This window comes from Muscardinus avellanarius, assembly GCF_963383645.1.
Source record: "Muscardinus avellanarius genome assembly, chromosome: 3".
Taxonomy (NCBI): domain Eukaryota; kingdom Metazoa; phylum Chordata; class Mammalia; order Rodentia; family Gliridae; genus Muscardinus; species Muscardinus avellanarius.
This window is the reverse complement of record NC_137788.1, coordinates 20,092,571-20,116,528: the sequence shown is the minus strand read 5'-3', so window position 1 is coordinate 20,116,528 and position 23,958 is coordinate 20,092,571. Positions and strand designations below refer to the sequence as shown.

The 23,958-nt window shown below is 38.9% G+C and overlaps 1 protein-coding gene across 2 annotated transcripts in view; it reads right to left on the bottom strand.

Annotated features, from left to right (window-relative positions):
- MACO1 (macoilin 1) overlaps positions 1 to 23,958 on the bottom strand; it is a gene marked incomplete at both ends in the record, with an annotated part of 78,301 nt that overhangs the window by 36,324 nt on the left and 18,019 nt on the right. Inside the window, 5 exons of one of the 2 annotated variants that reach the window (XM_080693446.1) lie at positions 9,350 to 9,851; positions 12,079 to 12,257; positions 14,266 to 14,389; positions 18,118 to 18,244; positions 21,473 to 21,614. In XM_080693446.1, coding sequence (XP_080549572.1) covers positions 9,350 to 9,851; positions 12,079 to 12,257; positions 14,266 to 14,389; positions 18,118 to 18,244; positions 21,473 to 21,614 — 1,074 coding nt within the window. The remainder of the gene's footprint in view (positions 1 to 9,349; positions 9,852 to 12,078; positions 12,258 to 14,265; positions 14,390 to 18,117; positions 18,245 to 21,472; positions 21,615 to 23,958) is intronic. The other variant, XM_080693447.1, reaches the window with a different exon arrangement.

The following is a 23,958-nucleotide window of genomic DNA, read 5'->3' as shown; positions in this document are numbered from 1 at the left end:
GCTACTCTTCTGACAGAGGACTAATATCTAGAATATATAAAGAACTAAAAATAAATAAATAAACCCAATTAAAATGGGCAATTTAACTGGACACTTCTGAAAAGAAATTCAAATGGCTAATAAATATATAAAAATGTTCACCATCACTAGCAATTAGTGAAATGCAAATCAAAACTACACTGAAATTTCATCTGACTCTAACTAGAATGCCAACCATCAAGAATACAAACAAAAAAGGCTGACAAGGAAGTAGGTATATAGAAACTCTTAAACACTGCTGGCTGAATTGTAAATTAGTACAACCACTATGGAAAGCAGTTTGAAGGTTCCTCAAAAAACTAGGAATGGAACCAGCTATGACCCAACTATACCACTCCTTGGTACCTTTCCAAAAGATTAAAGTCAGAAAAATATAATGATACGTGTATATCCTTTTTTTTTTTTTTTCCAGTACTGGGTTTTTGTTGTTGTTGTTGTTTTGTTTTGTTTTGTTTTTGCAGTACTGGGGTGGAACCCAGGGGCATTCTACCTCGGGATTACACCCAGCCCTATATTTTATTCTTTATTTTGAAACAGTGTCTCATTAAGTTGCAAAGGGCCTCACTAAGAAGCTAAGGCCTTCCACTAACTGGAACTGAGATCCTCCTGTCAGCCTCCTGAATGCTGAGATTACAAACCTGTGCCACCGCGCCTGGCTATGTCCATGTTTATAGCAGCACAACTCACAAAAGTCAAGTTATATAACCAACTCAGGTGTCTGTCAACAGATGGATAAAAAATATGGTATATACACACAGTGGAATTTTACTTAGCCACAAAGAAAAGCAAAATTATGTTACTGGCATTAAAATGCATGGATTTGGAGACTAATCTGCTAAGTGAGATCAGCAAATCTCAGAAGGTCAGGGTGTATGTTTTGTCTCATATATGGAAGTTATAGAGAAAAAACAGGAAACATAAGAACTTTAAATAATGCAGAGAGAGACTTGTAGAATAGTGGAAAGGGAATGGGGGAAGGATTTAGGGAGAAGAAAAAGGAGAACTGAAGAAAGAAAGCAATTTTGCAGACACGAGTGAGGAGGGAGGAGGAGGTAGAATGTGGAGGGACATACACCAAGAGCTACATGCTTGTATATTTCTATCACAATGGACCTCACTAAAATGTGTAATAGCATGCATTACTAAAATAATTTTAAAACTCCACATATGTACAATTATGAACACACAAAAAGGGAAAAAAAGAAGCTGTTTTCTGGAGATGAGACTAAATTAAACACTCTTCAGTATAAACGAGTAAGTAAAAAATTTCTAAAAGTGTTTTTCTATGCTCTTCTCCTCTGAGGTAGGACATCAGTTGTTTAGAGAGTTCAGGAAAAATCTTGAAAAATGTTTCCTTTATTTTCCCTATCTCCGCTCTACCTGAGGCTTCCAAGTCATAAATAAACAGAACTAATTGTAGGAGCAAATCAAGTTTTTAATAACACTTTAGTGAACCTAAAATAACTATATGAATTTAGAAATAAATAAGAGTTGAATATTTAGTGTATTACAACTTCACCTATATTTCCATTACACCCTTAAGAAAAGGTGCTTCCCTCTTCTCCAACTTTGAAAATTTAGAAACTTATAATCATGACAATCCATGCCCATGCCCCAGGATTCCAGGACTCCCAAGCAAACACAGGAACACAGTCAATGGTGGCCTCTCTGCAGGGTAAGTCGATGGTTACATCCCTCCCTGGTCTTAAGTTTTCCAGTTCAGAGCTCTTAGGTCTGCTGTTGCCACTCAAGAAAGTAAAAGCAAATTCCATGCTGAGTGACTTTAGGCTGTCTGCGCCAGACTAATTCCTAAGCCAGTCCTAACCAGAGTTGAATTTTCAAAGATCCCATAGGCTTTCAAGAAAAAAAATAGCTGGCCCCCTATTACAGATGAGAACATCCTGTGTCTTTTTTTTTTTTTTAAACACCTAGGAAATAATCTCTGTAATAGAAAAGAAAGTAAACAAAATTCTGAAGTTTTAAGTAAACAAAATTCTGAAGTATTTATTCTATAGATTTGGTCATTGAGATCATAAAATCTAACTCTGGTGCCACTCCTTGAATAAATGTTGCATTTGCATTTAAAACAAAAATAAAAATATGGAACAGAAAAATAACGCAGGTTGATAAACTTTTTAAAAGCAGGATACTATAACAGAAAGGGTGGACATTGAGAAACTTCAGTCTGGACCGGGCACTGCCATTCTAGCTGGGCCACCTGTATCAGCCACTTAATCTTCCAGGACTAATTTACTTCACTGATAAAAAAGATGGGATCAGGGAAGGCTGGTCTAGACCTCTCTGAGTTGAAAATAATAATAATGATGATAATAACCATTCTACATTCTACTCGGTTTGTTTAATGCTATTCTTTCAAATATACCATGGAAGCTTTTTATTTATTAAAAAAAATATTTTTTGCAGTGCTGGGGATTGAACCCAGGGGTATTTTACCTCTGAGATATACCCCCAGACCTACTTTTTATTCTTTATTTTTGAAACAGGGTCTCACTAAGTTGCGGAGGGCCTCACTAAATAGCTGAGGCTGGCTGGGAACCCAGATCCTCTGTTCTCAGCCTCCCAAATGCTACGAATACAAGTGTGCGCCACCACGCCCAGCTTCTGTGGATACTTTTTAATGACTTTTCACACCACATACAATTCAATTGCTTTAATAAGTTCATATATCTAAAGTAAACACTAAAATAAGGAAAATTAATCTTCTGCTTGGCATACCAAAAAGGCAGCAGAATAGAAATAAACCGAGATGAGACTTTTGCTTCAACATTTTCTAGAATATGATCACTTTACATTTTCTTAACTCAGTTTTTAATTCTTTCCATTAATCAGAAAACTAAAACAAGTAAATACTGCCAACAAGGAAACTCACAGTCTTAGGCTGTACTTGACAGAGAGCTTTGTGCCAAATGCAAATCAAACTACTCAGGCCTCTGCCTGCAGAACCCAAGACAAGGGCAATTCAGGTGTGACACTTGATCTGCCCATTTTAGAGAGTGACTGTGAATGACCACACAGGCCTGCCATGGAATATTCCACACCATGTGAAAATGGGTTAGGCTAAACTGGGAAACTAATTTTGGTATAATTTAAGTTAAAAAAAAAAAAAGAGGACACAAAACTACACATACAATTCTAAAGACAAAAGGCAGGAAAGAAAGAGTTGGGAAACTGGACTGCATTAAAATAAATAATTTTGGCCAGGTGTGGTGGTGCACACTTGTAATCCCAGCATTTGGGAGGCTGAAAACAGGAGGATCACTGTTTGCGGACAGTCTCAACTACTACTTAGTGAGGCCCTTTGCAACTCAGTGAAACCCTGTTTCAAAGTAAAGAATAAAAAATAGGGGTGGGGATGTAGATCGGAGGTAGAACGCTCCCAGGTTCCATCCCCCGTATCACAAAATAAATAAATAAATAAACAAATAAATAAAACTTTGGCTCTGCAAAACACTGTCAAAAGAATAAAAAGGCATACCTCAGACTGTGAGAAAATATTTGCAAAAGGCATATGATAAAAGACTATTAGTCAAAATATTAAAAAAAAAAAACTCTTAAAACTTAACAATAAGGAAACAAATGCCCTGAACCTGGTGTGGTGGCACACAAATGTAATCCCAGTTGGTGGGAGGCTGAGACAAGAGGATCATAAATTAGAGGCCAACCTGGACAACTGCATGAGACCCTATTTCAAAATAAAAAAATAAAAAGTGCTGGGGATGTGGCTCAGTGGTGGTGGAGCACCCCTGGGCACTAGTACCCCTATACCCCTACAAACACAGAAAACAAACAGCCTGATTAAGCCAAAAAATGACAAAGAAGGAGCTGGGTGTGGTGATGCATGCCTGTAATCCCAGTACTTTGGAGGCTGAGACAGGAAAATCACAGGTTCAAGGCCAGACTGGGTAACTTAAAAAAGAGACCCTCAACAATTTAGCAAGACCCTGTTTCAAAATAAAAAAGGGATGGTATATAGCTCAGAGGTAGAATGCCCTTGGAACTGATTCCCAACAAGGAAGAAAACAGGGAAGGAGGAGGGACAAGAAATAGGAAAGTGTTTTTGTCCTGTTTTGTTTTATTTGATGATACTGAGGATCAAACCCTGGGGCACTCTACCACTGAGCTACATCCTTGCATCCTAGACCCCCCCCCTTTTTTGGTGGTACTAGGGATTGAACCCAGGGGCATACTAGCTTCGAGCTACACCCTCAGCCCCATTCTTTATTCCTTATTTTGAAATAGGGTCTCACTAAGTTGCAAGGGCTTCTCACTAAGTAGCTGAGGCTGGCCGAAAACCCAGATCCTCCTGTCTCAGCCTCCCAAAGGCTGGGATTACAAGCGTGCACTACCACACCTGGCTAGCCCTTCTTATTTAAGACAAGGTCTCTCCTACTGCATCAGTCTCTGGAGTCCCTGAGATTACAGGCATGATCCACTGCACCCAGAAAGCCATGGAGGTATCTTAACCTAATATTAAGTAAAAGAAGCCAGCTTGAGCCAGACGTGGTGGTGCACACTCGTAATCCCAGGATTTGGGAAGCCAAGAGAAGAGGATCATAGATTTGGGGCCAGCCTTAGCAATTTAGGGAGACTCTCAACAACTCAGAAACGCCCTGTTTAAAAAAAATAGTATGTATGTATGTATGTATGTACGCACGCATGTATGTGGCTGGGGAGTAGTTTAGAGGTAAAATGCCCCTGCGTTCAATATTCAGCAACAATAAATAAATAAAAGGTCTGGGGGTGTAGATTAGAGGTAGAATCTCAGTACTTGGGAGGCTGAGACAGGAAGACCCACAGGTTCACAGCCAGCCTAAATAAATTAGTAAGGCCCACTGCAACTTAGTGAGATCCTATTTCAAAATAAAGAATAAGAACTAGGGCTGGGGGTATAGCTTGGAGGTAGAATGCCCTGGGGTTCAATTCCCAGCAACCCCCCCCCCCACACACACACAGAAGCAGCAGCAGCCACTCTAAAAAGGCTTTGTGCTATATGCCTTTTCTGGAATAGGCACACAGTAAAGAAAATAGAAATAGCATGTTTGATCAGGGTTAGAAGAAAGGAACGAATAGCACAAGAGCGGATTTTTAGGATAAACTACTCTATATGATACTACAACAATAGCAAATATCTGTTATTATAAATTTTTCCAAGCCCATAGAATATGCCGCCAAGAGTAAATCATAACAAACTCTGGGCTTTGGGTGGTAACGATGATGCGTCAGAGTAAGTTCATCATTTGAACAAACATCTTACTCTCGTGGAGAACATTTATAATAGGGGAGGGTGGAAAAGTGTACGGGATGGGAGACCAGTGGGAAATTTGAATATCTTAAACTCAATTTTGTTAACTTAAAAATGCTCTAAAAAATAAAATCTGTTGTTTAAAAAAACTACATAAACATTATGACTACAGTTATTAGAATCAGCTGATGAGAAGAAAATACACCAAAATTTTCAGTGATTTGTGTCATAGAGGTGGGATTATTTTCCCCTTTTCAGTGTGTATGTGTTACTAGAGATTGAACCTAAGTCAATCTACCTCCGTGTTATATCCCCAGACTATTTTTAGTTTTATTTGGAGATAAGATCTCACTAAGTTACTGAGAGCCTCACTAAATTACTGAGGCTGGCTTTGAGCCTGTGATACTCTTCCTCAGCCTCCCAAATATTGGGATTATAGGTGTGTACCACCATGCCTGGCTTTCCCCCCCCTTTTTTTTTTGGCAGGGGGGGGTCTGGGGATGGAACCCAGGGGCATTTGACCTCTGAGCTACACCCCCTGACCTATTTTTTTTTTTTATTCTTTATTTTGAAACAGGGTCTCACTGAGTTGCGGAGGGCCTCACTAAGTAGCTGAGGCTGTCCACAAACAGCGATTCTCCGGTCTCAGCTTCCCGAATGCTGGGATTACAAGTGTGCGCCACCACGCCCGGCTTGCCCCTTTTTATTAGTAACTTTTTTCACACTTATTTTTTTTCTGTGGTATTGGGAGTACTTAAAATGTTCTAAAATTGACCTTTTTTATTTATTTATTTTTGGTGATACTGGGGTTCCTGGAAACCCTTCTACCTCCAGGCTATACTCCCAGACCTATTTTATATTTTTATTTGGAAACAGGGTCTCTTAAGCCAGTGAGGCTGGCTTCAAACCGGCGCGATCCCCCTGTCTCTGCCTCCCAAGCGCGGGGATTACAAGCATGCGCCATGGCGAATTGACCATTTTAAATGAACCATGTTCTAATTTTTTCTGGCCAAGGAGCCAGGAAAAAGACCTGCAGGATTGATGGCCCCTTCACAGTGTACCCTGACTACCTTACTTGGACAGATACAACAATCTACAGGAATTTTCCTTAAAAGCGGTGGTCTCGTCACTAATCTTCTACCCAGAAGACACTGAATTGCTTCATTAAAAACAGCAGTTCTCAACTGTGGTATTGAGACAGACCTGGGTATAGAACTGTCTTGTGTTGGAACTAATTACTGCAGTAGATATACTGGATAACTTTTTTATCCTTTTTTTTTTTTTTTTTTTTGGTACTACGGATTGAACCCAGGAGCATTCTGCCTCTGAACCACATTCCCAGCACTATTTTATTTTTTGTTTTGAGTTAGATTCTGACTAAGTTGCTAAAGGTCTTGCTTAAGTTGCTGAGACTGGCCTCAAATGTGCAATCTTCCTGACTCAGCCTCCCAAGTATTAGGATTACAGGTATATGCCACCATGCCTTGTTAAATGAACATAGTACTGTTTTCTAAGACAGTTGAGAGAGAGTAGAAAGTACCCCTGTGGAAGTTACAGTGAGCCTGGAACTGTACACCCCTGGTGTGCTTGCGGAAGCAAAGGGTGCGTGGATATACTGTCTGCCCACGCATGTTTTGGAAGGAGCCGTGGAGACCACTGAGTCCAGCCTTCTCCACCTGAAGATAACAATCTCACTCTGGCTAACAACTCAAACTTGTAAGGCCTAGATCAGTCTTATCAACATTTATCAAAACATACATGAAGTCAAACAAGAAGAGATAAGCAAGGGTAAGAGGAAGTGAGATAAGGCCTCCTCCAACCAAGCTGGATAATCTGCTCAGATAAATATCTCTCTTTCAAACTCTTTCATTATTATTCATCATGGAAAAATTTGAAAATGGAAGAAAGCAAAAAAGAAAAACTGCCCAGTTCTATCATGGGGCAGTAACTTTTCATCTTTTGAGTCTTTCCTCTTCTAATACCTTTTTAAAACATATATTAGAAAAGGTTGTTTTTTAATTACTTTCTCCATTCATAATGAAACATTATATCATGAATATTATCCCTTAGTCTTTACTATGATTCAAAATATGATTTTGTAGTATCTATATTAAAATTCCCCCAAATGAATGGGCCAGTTTAAATTTCTCTCATTGATGAACATTTAGGTCATTGCTTTATTTTATTTATTTCTGTGGTACTGAGGATTGAACCCAGAGGCATTCTATCTCTGAGCTGTACCCCCAGCATTATTTTATTATTTATTTTTGTGCCGGGTGTGGTGGTGCACACTTGTTATCCCAGCATTTAGGAGGCTGATACAGGAGGATCGTGGTTCGCAGCCAGCCTCAGCTACTTAGTGAGGCCCTTTGCAACTTTGTGAGACCCTGTTTCCAAATAAAATATAAAAATAGATCTGGATGTGGAGCTTAGAGATAGAATGCCCCGGGTTTCATCTCCAGTACCACACACACACACAAAAAGCCAATCAGAAGTCAGACATGGTGGTGCATGCTTATAATCCCAGTACTTGGGAGGCTTAGTCAAGACAATCTCAGGTTTGTGCTAGCCTCAGCAACATATGAGGCTTTCCACAACTTAGTGAGACCCTGTTTCAAAATAAAGAATAAAATAGGGCTGGGGGGGGTGTAGTTAAGAGGTAGAATGCCCCTGAGTTCAATCCCTGGTACCACGGGAATAAAAAAAAAGCAAGCAGATCAGGTAGTAGAATCAATCAACATCACAACTGGGGCCCATGACGTCCTAAGACTGAGCTTTGACTGCTCTCCCTGTAACAACCAACAGAAGAAAACTATTTGGCTTGATTGCTATAATTAAAGTCAAATAGGAGAAAGATGTTAAATAGCTGTGTGAAACAGATGTTTCATCTATATCATCTAATGGATTTGTGAAAGTCTTTTTGAAATAGAAGGTCTAGTAATTGGTCTTTCTTCCATGAGCCTCTGGAAGAGGTTCTCTGTGGAATGTTTTTTCTGCAAGACAAAAGTGGGCAGACCATCATAATGAGTGGATGTGGATGCCCACCAACATCAGCAACAATGGGCTTCTGAAAGTACAATGGAGGCTATGAAACCTCTACAGCGTAGACCCATACAACCTGAATATAAATATATTTCTCTTGATCTAGCTGTCAACCAGGAAATTAAAACAATAATTTGGTTCATATAACTTGTAATGCTGAAAACCCTCCCTCCTAGAATATATTGTCCTTGGCCTTTAAGCAAGCCAACGGAAATGGAATAAAGATAACTTACTGGAAGTGTGGAGTTACAATTGCCCTCTTAAATTACCAGTAACAAGAAAAGCTCCAGTTCAGATCTCAGTTTCCAGATTAAAGATCTGAGGTAAAAAGCAACATATTTGTGTTTGCCTAACAGACTGAGCTAGTCAGTGCAATACAACAGTATTATCCTTTTAATTAAAGATGATAAAAGGAATATTTCCGATTAAAATCTATTTCTGATTAAAATCTAACATTGTGCTGGTCTATGGAAATTTTGGAAAGAAATTATGCCTCAAACCTAACTTTCCTAGAATTATCTAGGGATAATATACATTCTAAATGAAAAAACAAACAAACAAACACCCAAATCAAAATGACCAAAGCAAGTGCAAGGTGGCAAAGACAACTCTCTCAACCCCCGCCTCACATACATCTGTTTGAATGGGGCACAAGCTCTTTTTGTATGAGTTCTTGCCAAGAGAACTTTGGATATGGAAACATAAGAGGACGCGGACTAAACAAGTTCCTTTCAATCGCGCTTCAAGAGTGGGTATATGTAACTGGTCAAATGGGGACGTAATCAACATCACCTCTTCAGAATACCCAAAAAACTATGCCGATGCTTCAAGACGATGACATGAGATGGCCAACAAACCCATGCAAAACACACACCAAAATGTCCCTATTCCCTCCTCCCGTATCTGATTATAAATAATTCCTACAGACCCATCAGGGAGCGTTTGTTTTTCAAGAGCACACAGTTCTTTGGCAAGTACTGGTATGGACATGGCACCCACACTCACCTCACCAGAGCATCTGGTTTGCTTAGCTGGTTATTAGGAATACAGTTCTCCATTAAGTCCTTGTGTGCACTTGGGCTCTTGCTACTGCACTTCTGCTTCTTCTCGTTTTTACTAGACGATGAAGGAATGCTCCCATTTGTGGCGCTGTGACTTCGAGGTGAGGAGTTCACAACTCCACTGGCATTTTTGTAATTTTTTGAGGAAGCAGTGCATGAGTCCTCTTTCAAAAGATTTTCTGTACTTCCCACAAGATCATTGTTTAATCTTTTACTATTGATATGGTTTTCCATATACTCAATTTCTTGTATTTTAGAGTCTACAGGTTGTAGAATATTGTTGTTATTTATTCCAAGGTTGTGTTTTTTGGCATCCTTGTCCTTTTCTTTCCCCTTTTCTCGGTATTCTATCTCTGGCAAAGCTGTGGACAGTTTTTTGTTGGCTGGGATGCCTCCATTGTGGTGTATAAGGATCGAGGAATCCATATCAGGTAATCCTTTGGCTGCTACAATACCAAAAACAAACCAACAAACAAAACCCATATCGCAATATTTAGTTTTTTAAAAATATAGGCTGAATTGAGTCAACAAACTCTATTAGCTACATGTAGAAATTTATCACATTAATTTGCAAACTCACTTAGAAGCAACACCCACAATACATTACGCTGACTTCAAGAAGCAAATCCAAATACATTTGAAAAGCAGCACATTTAGAAAATCACCATTGCTATGAACATCAAGCTATTAGGTTTGGCATTAAAATAAGACTATAAGCTGAACGTGGTGGCTCACACTTGTAATCCCAGCATTTGGGAGGCTGAGACAGGAGGATCATGGCTCAAGGTCAGAATCAGCTACTTAGTGAGGCCCTGTGCAACTCAGTGAGACCCTGTTTCAAAATAAAGAATAAAAAATAGGGCTGGGGGTTCCTCTTGGAGGTAGCATGCCCCTGGGTTTCATCCCCAGTACCACACACACAAAGAAAGATTCTAATTTTATTATCAAGTCATACTTCATATATTGGTAAAATAAAACTTCTCTGTCACTGGGGTGAGACAACAAAGGTCCTTCTTTCCAGAGGCCCTATTTTAAGATGCCTGGATTAAATAAACTGCTAGTACTGGAAACAAAGAAAGAAAATGAAACAAAAGAAGAGCTGTGATTTTGGGATACAGGACATCTATCCTTTTTCTGGACTTTAGTGTTGAGGTAATAAGAAGTCTTTATCATTTACTAGGCCACTTGTAAAGAATTTTCTGTATCAGGTCTACACATAACAATTTGCTAAGTTCGACTTAAAAAATTTTTGCATCACATCAGAAAAAAAGATTTTGACATATATTAATTAAAAACATAACCTTGAATTTCCAATTCTCAAACCAAGAAAACTAGTATTGTTATCAATTCATCTATATCTATTGGTTAAGTGTCCATCATATATAGATCAATATAAAATCCACAGATGGGCATGGTGGATCATATGTCACCTATTTATAGCAGCTTTATTCCTAACTGCAAAACTTAGAAGTAATTAAGGTGGCCTTTAGTAGGTGAACAGATAAACAAACTGTGGTATATCCAGACAATGAGTATCATTCAGCACCAAGAAGAAATGAGCCATCAAGCCAAGAAATGACATAGACGGAGTTAGATGTGGTTGTTATACCCCTGTAATCCCTGTACTTGGGAGGCTGAGACAAGAAGATTGCAAGTTTGAGGCCCGCCTTGGCAACTTAAGTGAGACCCTCAGCAATTTACCAAGAACCTGCTTCAAAAATGAAAAATAAACTGGTCCAGAACTGTAGGACAGAGGCAGAATGCCTCTGGGTTGAATTCTTAGTTCCAAAAATAAAATAAAACAAAATCCACATTATATAAAACTTTAGAGTAGAACCTATCTGTCTTGGCTCTATTCAGAAGACTTTCGACTTATAAAATTCAATTTTCAGTTAGGTATGATGGTGCATACCTGTAATCCCAATACTTATGAGGCTGAAACAGGGTTGAGGCCAGCCTTAGCAACTTAGCGACACCCTCAGCAGCCTAGTGAGACCTTTTTCTGAAATAAAAAATTAAATAGGGCTGGGGGTATAGCTCAGAGGTACAACAACCCTGGGTTCAATCCCGAGTACCATACAAAAACAAAAACAAAAAACCCAACAACAAAAAACTCAATTTCCCATGTCTACATCTCTCTGTTGCTTATACTTTGGTTCAACTACAAATTCACAGCTATATTTGTCTCTGAGAACAAATCTATCTTTTCTTTTTTTTCTTTTTTTTTTTTTTTTGATGGTACTGGGGATGTAATCCAGGGGCTTTCTACCTCTGGGCTACACTCCTAGACCTGTGTTATATTTTATTTGGAAACAAGGTCTCACTAAGTTGCTGAGAGCCTCACTAAGAAGCTGAGGCTGGCTTCGAACCTGTGCGATCCTCCTGTCTCAGCCTCCCAAGTGCTGGGATTACAAGCGTGAGTCACCACACCTGGCTATTTTTAAATTTTAACAAATAAAATATAAAAATTAAAAATAATGAAATATATTTTATAAAAACTAATGGTCTTCAGAGAGTGGAAAAAAACTTCATTTTATAACCAAATAAAATAGTCCTATGCAAGAACACCTTAGTAAAATCTAAAATCCCAGCTATTTTTCCCAAAAAGAAAATCTAAATGACAACAAAATCACACTAGCCTTTCAGGCCGGCAGCCCCAGGGTAGAGACCTACCTTCCTCGGCCTCTTTCTCTTGCTTCTGCAGCATGTGCTGCTCTGGAGGGAGGGCCTGCTGTAGAAGCTGCATGTAAAATTCATTCTCCTTTTGCACCTCCTTTTGCTTCCTTAATCGCATCTTATAGCTCACATAACTTTTGAAGCCAAAGCCCAAAGTGACCACAGGATACCCAATACTAGAAGGAAGACAATCCAGCCAGTAATTGCAAACTTAAAACAAACAACACATGGATCAAGTATGATCCTATGATTCAGAATTAGAAAATAAATTCTAATCGGTGATAGTAGTTGAAGATAGCACTCAAAAAATACCTAAGTGTCATGTCTGCTCTGGATATCAGAGGCAGCTGCGCACAGGACAAACCCCCAGAGAACAACAGGAGACTCCTAGACTAAAAGAAAACTTCCCATCAGGCGCTGGTGTTCATTAAATTAATTCAAGGAGTCACCACAGTGACTGTCAGATACAGTGGCTAACTTCTTAAAAGAAACATCAACCTGTTTTACGCACTAGAACTTGGGATATTTATGCTGTTGAGAACTAAACAGAGAGAGATCTTAGGAGTACTATAAACACACATTCTCAGGGTTAAAAATCAAATCGACATTATTTGGTTTATAATACTAGAAGGCAGGGTCAAATTCAGGTGACTGCGGTAACTTAACCTCCTTGCTGCCTGGGGGGTAATGCTACTAGCTATTCTGGAAAATTACTTCATAAACACTCAGTCACACATAAATTCAAGAACCATTTAAATAATTATCTAATATGAGTGCTAACATTTGGGTTGTGCCACCAAATTAAACCACATATACTTACAACTCTAATCTCTGGGGTACAAAGTTGAAATATTTTCATTCAGTTCATCAGCCTGACTAATACTGTTTCAAAGACTCTGCAAACATTGGCAAACCTACATTAAGGTTAACATTAAAATTATCAATTTATAAATTCATCTAAATGTGGTCTCATTTACAAAACTTAAAGTGACAAGTTTTTTGGTTTTGTTTTTTGGTTTTTGGTTTTTGTTTTTTTCGGTACTGGGGATGGAACCCAGGGGCATTCTACCTCTGAGCCACATCCCCAGACTTATTTTTTAGTCTTTTTATTTTTGAAACAGGGTCTCACTGAGTTGCGAAGGGCCTCGCCAAGTAGCTGAGGCTGTCCGCGAACTGCAATCTTCCAGTCTCCGCCTCCCGAATGCTGGATTACAAGCATGTGCCACCACGCCCAGCAAGTGACAAATTTTAATAATCAGGTTTAATTAAATTGTTTATTAAAAGACTAAAAATATTAGAAGCAATATTTTCTAGTTGATTCCTGTTTATTTTGTGTTTGCCATAAATATGAGCAAAAAAAAATGGTGCGTTTAAGGGAAGGATACATTAAGTAGTGATTTCCATAATAGATAAAAACAAACAAAAGCTCATTTTTAAAAATGTTTCTAGTTAGCCGGGTGTGGTGGCGCACGCTTGTAATCCCCGTGCTTGGGAGGCAGAGACAGGAGGATCGTGCAGGTTCGAAGCCAGCCGTGCTGGCTTAGGAGACCCTGTTTCCAAAAATAAAATAGGTCTGGGAGTGTAGCCAGGAGATAGACGGGCTTCCAAGAACCCCAGTACCACCAAAAAAAAAAAAAGTTTCTAGTTAAGGATAAATGAAAAATACCTTAATATTTGTTTCGAGTTCCAAGGAAAAATAATATTCATTTACAATTATTAATAATATTCTCTTCTGTAAATACGTGAAGAAAATTCTAAGTGATTTTAAGTTTCATGGAACAGTCAAATATTCCATCAAGATTTGTGGAATCACATCAGATTATAAAAATAAATAAATAAAATTTGTTATGATAAATAAAAATAGCTAAGATTTCTCAGACATCTATGTGCTTAGCATTAAGTAAGCACTTTATAGGTATCACTTCATTTCCTCTTTCCCGTGACCCCAGGAGAAAGGAAAGAAGCTGAGGTTTGGAAACAATGATCCGCTCCTCAGCAACACAGCTGGCAGGAGAGAGAGCTGGGATCCCACACTCCTCTGCCTGAAAGCGTGTCCATGCTGTTTACCACCAATGCGCTTCTGCTTCCTGGACTCACGTACAATCTCTAAGGAAATATTCACAGTTGAACTTAGCATTCTACAACAAAGTGACTTAAGGATTAAGAACATAGGTTAATACTTACCAGTGAGCAGCAAATGGACGGCAAAGGTCTACATGAAAATTTTTGAGATCTTTAAATCTAATCGCTGCTTCAATATAAACAAAGAGTATCCAGAGGGACACTGTAGGCAAACACACTCCCCTTTCTGTGGGAAAGCAGCCGAGAGACAAGCATTAATGATACATCAACGAACACTACAGATGGGTTATTTGCAGACTGATTCTACTATAGTACGTTCCATTGAGACTTTCAACTAAACTAAACTAAAAAGCAACTGATCCAAACTAAAAGCTTTTATATATGACAAATAATTCCATAGAACCAGTGGCAAAAATAAACAGCAAATATTCTGGCAGAAAATATTTAGAATGTATTTGAATCAAAAGATTTATAGTCCTAATATACAAAGAACTCCTATAAATCAATAGAAAACCAACTGAGGAGGGGACAAAGAAACACAAACTGTAGTCTTAGCTATTTCAGAAGGCAGAGGTAGGAGAACTAGAACCTAGGAGTTCAAGGTCAGCCTGGGCAATATAGCAAACCCCTCTCCCTGCTCAACAAGAAAAGTATGTATGGGAGTGCGGCTCAGTGGTAGAACACTTGTCTAGAGTGTACAAAGAACTGGGTTCAATCTCCAGCACCACCTCCACCAAAAAAATAAAATAAGAAACTTTGTATGTCATAAAAAGAAATACAAATGGCTAAAAAATATGAAAAACTCAACACTACTACTACAACTGATAAGGAAGCACAAATTAAAAACAGATTCCCGCCGGGTGTGGTGGCGCACGCTTGTAATCCCCGCTGTTGGGAGGCAGGCAGAAGGATCGCGCAGGTTCGAAGCCAGCCGCGCGCACTGGCTTAGGAGACCCTGTTTCCAAATAAAAATATAAAATAGGCCTGGGAGTGTAGCCTGGAGGTAGAAGGGCTTCCAGGAACCCCAGTACCACCAAAAAAAAAAAAAAAAAAAAAAAAAAACAGATTTCTACCAGGAATGGTAGTGCACACTGGTAATTCCAGTACCTGGAAGGCTGAGACAGGAGGATCAGAGGTTTGAGGCCAGCCTCAGCTACTTAGTTAGGCTCTTTTCAACTTAGTGAGACTCTGTTTTATAAAAAAAAAAAAAAAAAAAGGGTCGGGGGGTGTAGCTCAGAGGCAGACTGTCCCCTGGTTCAACCCCCAGTACTGAAGGGAAAAAAAATTCCATTTTTAACCTATCAGGAAATTGTGTGTGTGTGTGTGTGTGTGTGTGTGTGTGTGTGTGTGTGTTACTGGGGATGGAACCCAGGGGCATTCCACCTCCGAATGATACCTCCAGCCCTATTTTTTTTATTCTTTATTTTGAAACAAGATCTCACTGGGTTGCAAAGAGCCTCACTAAGTAGCTGAGGCTGTCCGCAAACTGCGATCCTCCTGTCTCAGCCTCCCAAATGCTGGGATTACAATGTTCACCACCACACTAGGCTAGGAAAAAAATTTAAAGAATGCTAATAGTATATAGGACGGTATGAGGAAGGGTTCATTCTCACATTTGACAAAAGCATCAACTGGGGCAACTTGTACTTTTGGGGTTAACTTTCACTTTCTTTCTTTTTGTTTGTTTTTGGTGGCACTGGAGACTGAATTCAGGGATACTCTACCTAGATTGAACTGTATTCCAGCCTTGAACTTTCAATCCTCCTGCACTTGGAAAGTTGAAATGGGAGAATAGAAAGTTTAAGGCCAGTCTGGGCAACTTAGCAACACTGCATCTTAATAATAATAATAATAATAATAACTTATTATTATTATTATTATTATTATTATTATTATTATTATTATTATTATTATTATAGGCGGGGGCTAGGGTATTAACTCAATGGTAGAACATTCTTGGTTTCAATTCCTAGTACCACACACATATAAAATCACTTCAATTAGAAGAAATTACACTAAAGAACATTCATAGTAGTTTATAAATCAATCAAATATAAAATTTGAGGGCTAAATATGGAGAAAAGCATGCTTACAGTGAATACTTTGAACATGGGCCAACATCGTCCTCTTACCAGCTGTGAGAGGATGAATGCTGTTCCAGGGAGCTTTTGTTTGGCGCTCTTTCAGTGGTCAAAATCCTACAGGTTGCAGCTGAGCCTAAGAATCAAGTTTCATGTAGCTTTGCATGTATGACTGAGCGCCAATCCCCAAATCCCAGTGCATGCCACATGGGATTACACTTGGGGCTGGAGCTGTCAAAACGCCTCATCTCTCTAGGTATGAAATAACAATGGAGCTCTAAGAGAGGTAGCTGTGTAGCTCTACATTAGTTTGAATATACTTGAAATATAGTACACAGAACCACTAAGAACCAGAAAGATCAGCATGTTAACAGCACTTAAAATACCACACAGGGAAAGCTGATGAAATGAGATATATTTCTGCCTATAGAAAAGACGAGTTCAGAGGATAAGACATGGTCTTCAGATCTCTACAGAAATGTTAATGCTGAGTGGCAATTACACTAATTCACAGTGTGGGGCTTCAGGATATAGTTTGAAGATCCCTTAAAATTTTAAGGCAAAGTTTTGTTTTGTTCTGGTACTGGGGATTGAACTCAGGGGCATTCTACCTCTGAACTAGACCCTCAGCTCTATTTTATTTTATTTTTTATTTTGAAACAGGGTTTCACTAAGTTGCTGAGAGCCTCAATAAATTGCTGAGACTAGCCTTAAATCTGCAGTCCTCTAGTCTCAGTCTCTCACACAGTAGGATTACAGGCCTGTATCACCACACCCAGATAAAGTTTTGTATATTCTTATATATACTGAGGAAAGCCTTTTTAGATCCTCTTAAGAATTAGTGAGCCACCAAATAGCTAAGATATACTGGGTTAAAGTGTAAGAAGTAGCTCTGGGCATGGTGGCTCCTATCTATAATCCCAGTACTTGGGAGGCTGAGACAGGAGGATAGGTTCCAGGCCAGCCTTAAGAACTTAGTGAGGCTCTCAGCAACTTACCAAGATACTGTTTAAAAGTAAAAACTACAAAAGGCTGGGGGTGTAGCTCACAGGTAGTATCTCTGAGTTCAATCCTTAGTACCCCCCCAAAAAAAGTAAGGAGGACATTTTGGCTTAGTATGAAGAACTTCTATTATAGTAGCCCCAAAATGGGATAGAGTACCCAAACTGGCAGGTAAGTTCCTTGTTACTATAAGTTTTCAGTAAGAGGTAAAAACCACCCCTAGAGATGCTTATGGGGATTTTTGTGTTAAATTACGGGTTCACCTAAATGACCTCTGACATTCCTTTCAATACCAAATTTCTATGAACATTTTTTAAAAATTGACACATGGCTATTTTCAACTTTTTTTTTCTTTTTTGGTGGCACTGGGGAGTGAACCCAGTGACACTGTCACTGAGCCACATTCCCAGCCCTGTGTGTGTGTGTGTGTGTGTGTGTGTGTGTGTGTATGCATGTATTCATGCATGTACGTATTTTTTTTTGAGACAGGGTCTTGCTAAGTTGCCCAGGCAGGCCCAGAACATGTGATCCTCATCTCAGCTCCCCAAGCAGTGGGATTATTGGTATGTGTCGCCACATGTGGCTTGACTTCAACATTCTTAAACAGAAATCAATCTTTTTTTTAAATAGATATCTTCATAAGAGTTGGTAACTGAAATCTATAATTGAGATATTCACTAATAAAGGCTTAGACTTTTGATTCAAATAATAAAAAAGAAAATTTTTAAAAGTATATTTTAATCTATTACAAGAAGGAAAATTTTAAATGTTCATATAAAATCAACTGTAAGTAATTTATTCAAAGAAATCACCATATTTTAAAAACTTAAATTGAAGATTTCTAGCCATGTAGAAAATCATTAAGACTTACCTGTGTGCCATACGTACTGAACCCATACATATGTGCTAGCAGCAAAAAAAAGCCATTGTATGGGAATGAAGAGCAGACAAATTATATTGGATGTGAATGCTACACAAACAAAAAATACTGAGAAGGCCTAAAGGGAGAAACAAAACAAAATAAAAAACACATCTTAGAACTTGTTATTTTCAAACACAAACTGTTAAAAGCTTCTTGAATAAAATTAATGAACACAGAGCAAGTTAATAAGAGGAAATTTTAAACTTTCAAAATCCATCATATGAAAAGTAGTGGTTAATTCAACATAAAGAGTAATACTATTTATGGTCCTTAAATCATAAGAACTAGACCAGAATAAACTAAAGTTAGACCACAGTGAGCTCATTTGGATTATACAGGTGGGTTGCCAGAAAGACAAGAATTTTCACATGGAATTCTTCCTCTTTTCTCACAAACCATTCCTGAAGAGCTTTTATTTTTATATATTTTTTGTGGTGCTGGCAATTAAACTCAGGATTTCAAGCACACTTGGCAAGTGCTTCACCACTGAGCTACATCCCCAGTCCTGAGACTCATTTTTTTTCTTTCTTTTTTAGTGATACTGGGAATTGAACCCAGGGACATTCACCTCTAAGCCATACCCCCAGGCCTATTTTATTTTTATTCTGAAACAGGGTCTTGCTAGGTTGATGGGCGTCTCATTACTTGCTGAGGCTGTTCTCAAACCTGTGATCCTCCTGTCTCAGCCACCCAAGTACTGGGATTACAGTGTGCACCAAATCTGGCTAGCTATATTTCCTTTTCTTTTTTGGTATTGGTAATTGAACCATAGACATTATACCTCTGAGATATACGCCTACCTTTTTTATTTTTAAATTTTGAAACAGGATTTCACTAAATTGTTGAGACTGACTAGTCTTGAACCTGCAATCCTTCTGTCTCAGGCTCTCAAGTATTACGCTTATTAGGCATGCACCACTGCACTCAGCTAAGAACCTTATTCTTAAGGTTCTTAAGAACATAGAGGAACATAGAGGAACCATATTTGTAAGAAGTAGACCTATGTTGATAATTTTAATAATATAGCCTTCTGGACATCGCTGTCTATTACCACTGGACATGAGCTTGAAACCACGTTTTTGAATCACAGATTTGCTCTGAACAAAGCACCAGACCTGAGCTGATGTTTTAAGGTGTGGCTATGCAACACAATGGAACTAATTCATAAAGCCAAAAATAAGCCCAGGCTTAATGCCCTTTTTCTAACCCAGCAGCTCCAAAAATGTGGTCTGGTAATGCCTGGAGGGTCTCTGAGAACCTTTCAGAAGGTCTTCCAGGTCTAAACTTCTTTCATTAACTCATTCACTCATGAGTTGGTTGGGCTTTTCCAGAAGTTACATGATATTTGATATTGTACTAGACTGAAGTCAAAAGCAGGTAAGAAAATCTATCTGTCTTCTACTGAGCCACACAGTAGAAAAATTTGTAATATTTTTTTTTACTTAAAAATAAAATTTGAAGCTGGGCATAGTAGCACATTCTTGTAATCCCAGCATTTGGAGGGCTGAGACAGGAGGATCGTGGTTCATGGCCATCCTCAGCTACTTAGTGAGGACCTTTGCAACTCAGTGAGAAACTGTTTCAAAATAAAAATAAAAAATAAGGCTGGGGGTGTAGCTCAGAGGTAGAATGTCCCTGGGTTCCATTCCCAGTACTGCAATAATTAATTAATTAATAATTAAAAAATGAAATTTCAAAGCCAGGTGTGGTGGTGCACTCCTGTAACCCCAGTACTTGGAAGGCTGAGAGGAGGATAGTAGGTTGGAAGCCAGTCAGCAACTTAGCAAGACTCTCAACAACCTAGTGAGACCCTGTTTCTAAATAAGAAATAAAAGCGAGCTGGGGTATATCTTGGAGGTAGAATGTCTCTGGAGTTCAATCCTCAATAACACAAAGAGAGGAGGGAAGAAAAAGAAAAAAATGATATTTGAGCTGGGCATGATGGCAAACATGCCTATAATCCCAATATTTCTCAGGTTCAAGGATAGCCTTAGCAACACAGTAAGACTCAGAAACAGAGAGATCTTATTTCTCTTTTGAAACAGGGTCTCACTGAGTTGCTAAGGGCCTCGGTAAGTAGCTGAGGCTGTCAGGGAACCAAGATCCTCTTGGTCTTCACCTCCTAAATGCTAGGATTACAAGTGTTTGCCAACATGCCTGGCCTGAGTGATCTTATTTCAATAACAAAAAATTTCTGGGCATGGTGGCCCACGCTTGTAATCCCAGCATTTGGGAGGCAGAGATAGGAGGATGTTAATGGCTGACATCCTCAGCTACTTAGGCCCTTTGCAACTCAGTGAGACCCTGTTTCAAAATAAGGAATAAAAGAATAGGGCTGGGGATGTAGCTCAGAGGTAGAATGACCCTGATTCCATCCCCGGTACCACAAAAAAATAAAATAAAATAAAAAATATAAAGGGCTGATGGTGCAGCTTGGAGATAGAATGCCCTGGGGTTCAATCCCCAGTACTACCAAAAAAAAATCATTTGTATTAACATATAATCATCTTATTAGTGTTATTTTTCATTGAATTAATAAATATACATTTAAAAATTTCCTCAGTTTTAATTTCTAATATAGAAAATATGGATAGATATAATCCATACTAGCAAAAGCTCCTTGGAGTACTCAATAATTTTTAAGAAAGTAAAGGGGAAGAGCGCAAGGTGGCACTGAGACAGGAAGATCACAGGTTCCAACTGACAGCCGACTCTCAGCAACCTAGCAAGACTGTTTCAAAATAAAAATAAAATAGGGCTGAGGGTGTGGCTCAGAGGCCCTGGATTCAATCCCCAGCAACACACACACACACACACACACACACACACACACACACACACACTCTCTCTCTCTCTCTCACTCTCTCACTTTCCTCTTCCCTCCCTTTCCCTCCCTCCCTCCCTCTCTCTCTCTCTCTCTCCCCCTCCCTCTCTCTGGGTCCTGAGAACAAAGTCTAAGAATCAGCGTTCTAACTCCAATTCAATCACTAACACAATAAAAAGGACTCCCATCTCCAGAAGAACTACTGCTTCTCCACAACTATTTCCTACTGAAGCCTTCCACCCAATACCTTCTTCCATCGGAATGGGAGAGGAAGAAAAAATACAGCAATCTGATCAGTGGGTTTGGATGATAGCCCAAGAGGCCAGTTTTGGGTCCACAAATCTCATTAGCTCATTCCAATATAGTCTTCCAAGTACCATTAACAAAATCTACTTTAAACAGGTCACTCTCAGCTACTGAAGATTTTCTTAGGGGTAATTAAATCCCTCATGGTTGAAGAGCATGTGTTAATAAACATACCAATCCCTGGTATCTGAAGGAATCATAGACGCTTCTGATGAAAAGCCAGAATGGCCACAGGTATTCAAATCTGAACTCCAGGACAAAGTCTGCAAGAAGGACAAGCGCCCACACTACCAGGAACTTCAGGTATAAAAACGTACTGCAAAATATAAAAAAAAAGGATTAATTCAGGGTCATCTGTGAGGAACTAGAAATAGCAAATAGTCTTTTCCTTTTTAAAAGAGACGAGAAATTACATTTACCATGAACATAATGGAGATGGTGCTATGGCCTATCCAAATTTTTAAAGCTCTAGTGTTTATTCTGAGACTCACAGCTATCAAGATAAGATGATGACCAAAATGCTTAATTCCCTTTAAGATGGAAAAAAACATTTAACTCTCACCACTATTTTAAAAAATGTGCTCAGTGTCTGACTTTAAAATACTGCAGCACTCTCAAAATTATAGCTTTCAAGCTGTTCTTCATTAGAAGAAAGTGTCATGGTTGAAAGGCTTCAAATGTGCTGCTTCTCCACCCTCTTGCATCTGTCTGAAAGTCTTTGAAATTCTTGATGCACACCCTTACATGCTTGAAGAATCCTGTCTTCTTCCTGTTCTCTTGCCTCTCTATATAGTACTCATCTGCATGAACCAAACAAAACCAAATGACTTCCCAAAACAGACAGAAACTAACTTAGGCAGCAGTTGCCAATCACTGCCAAGGGCTGTGAGGGCGCGCATGCACACTGAAGGAAACTCTTAAGCACCCAGGCCCCTCTGGCTGAGGTATTATAAATGTTGTTCCTAGTTCCCGCCAACAGATGACTTTGACGACCCAGTCAGGACACATCCCTAGCATTGCACTAAGCTCAAAATGAGGCAAAGACATGGATAAAAAATTATTATTTTTCACATAATCTGAAAGTCTATTTTCCAGTTCATTTAGTTGTATAATGGATAATAGGAACCTTTACATTCTACCTATTATTAAACCCTTATTTCTATGTTCCCAATCATGCCAATTCTAGGGCCAGTCAAAATTTAATTATTAAAAAGGGTTTTTTAAGTTAGACTGGAAATACCTAAAATTCATTTTGACTTGGGGTAGAGCCTCATGTGGTATTTTGCAATACAACCATTCTAATATCGCTGCGATCAAACTAGCTATCAGAATATATACCAGTAACATCAAGATTTGAGAGGATGCTGAGAGCTGAGCCCAGGGCCTTGTGAATTCTAAACACATGCTTTACCACTGAGCTATATGCTCAGAACAAATTTGTTTTATTTATTTATTTATTTATTTATTTATTTATTTATTTATTTATTTATTTTGCCAGTACTGGGGCTTTCTATCTACAAGCTACAGCCCCAGCCCTATTTTTTATTTTTATTTTGAAACAGGGTCTTGCTAGGTGGATGAAAGACTATTTGCTGAGGCTGTCCTTGAACCTGCAATCCTCCTGTCTCAGCCTCCCAAGTACCAGGATTACAAGTGTGCACTACCACACCCGGTCCAAATGAAAAAAAAAAGAATTTTTTTTTTTTTGTGGTACTGGGGTTCCTGGAAACCCTTCTACCTTTGGGCTATACTCCCAGACCTATTTTATATTTTATTTGGAAACAGGGTCTCTTAAGCCAGCGAGGCTGGCTTCAAACCTGCACGATCCTCCTGTCTCCGCCTCCCAAGCTGGGGATTACAAGCGTGCGCCACCACGCCCAAATCAAAATTTTTGATAAACAATTTTGAAATATATTTAAATAAGATACATAAAAGACGGATATACTTGGGGGGGCATTGAGGCTTCATTCTCTGACCTTTGAAGCCATATAGGTAAAATATATCAAGAACAGACACACCTATTCTCTAGTGACATAATATTCATAATGGTACATATTTTGTCTCAAAGGGTTACTTCTTTTGTTTTGTTTTGTGATACTGGGGATTGAACCCAGGGACATTCTACCTTGGAGCCTAACCCCCCCCCCCAGCCTTATATTATTATTTTTTTTGAAACAGGGTCTTGTTAGGTTGCTGAAAGTCTCTCTACATCGCTGAGGCTGTCCTTGAACTTGCAATCCTCCTGTCTTAGCCTCCCAAGTAATGGGATTACAGGCATGCTCCACCATGCCGGATTCTTACAGGGTTAATTATTAATTCTTAGAATTTCTGTGAGTTTGATAATAAGTTTCTAAAAGATCTGCCATAAAATCAAGGAACCCAAAACAAACCTAAAGAACAGTCATGAATTCTAAGGTCCATCTTTCAGTTTGATTTTGCTAGATTTCTATGGCCAGTTGAGGACAGAGCCCTCACCCGCTTTCTCTCATAGGTCCACAACCGACCCAGTAGAAAGCAATGCACATTTTATTAGAAGGAACATTTGAGTCATGAAAGTATTTGGTATCACAAATCTAGTTTGAAATTAGATTTCAACCTGCTTGACTTTAAAAGGAATTTTCCTTGTGTCCATAAGTGTTTATAGGCATTGAAGGACATAT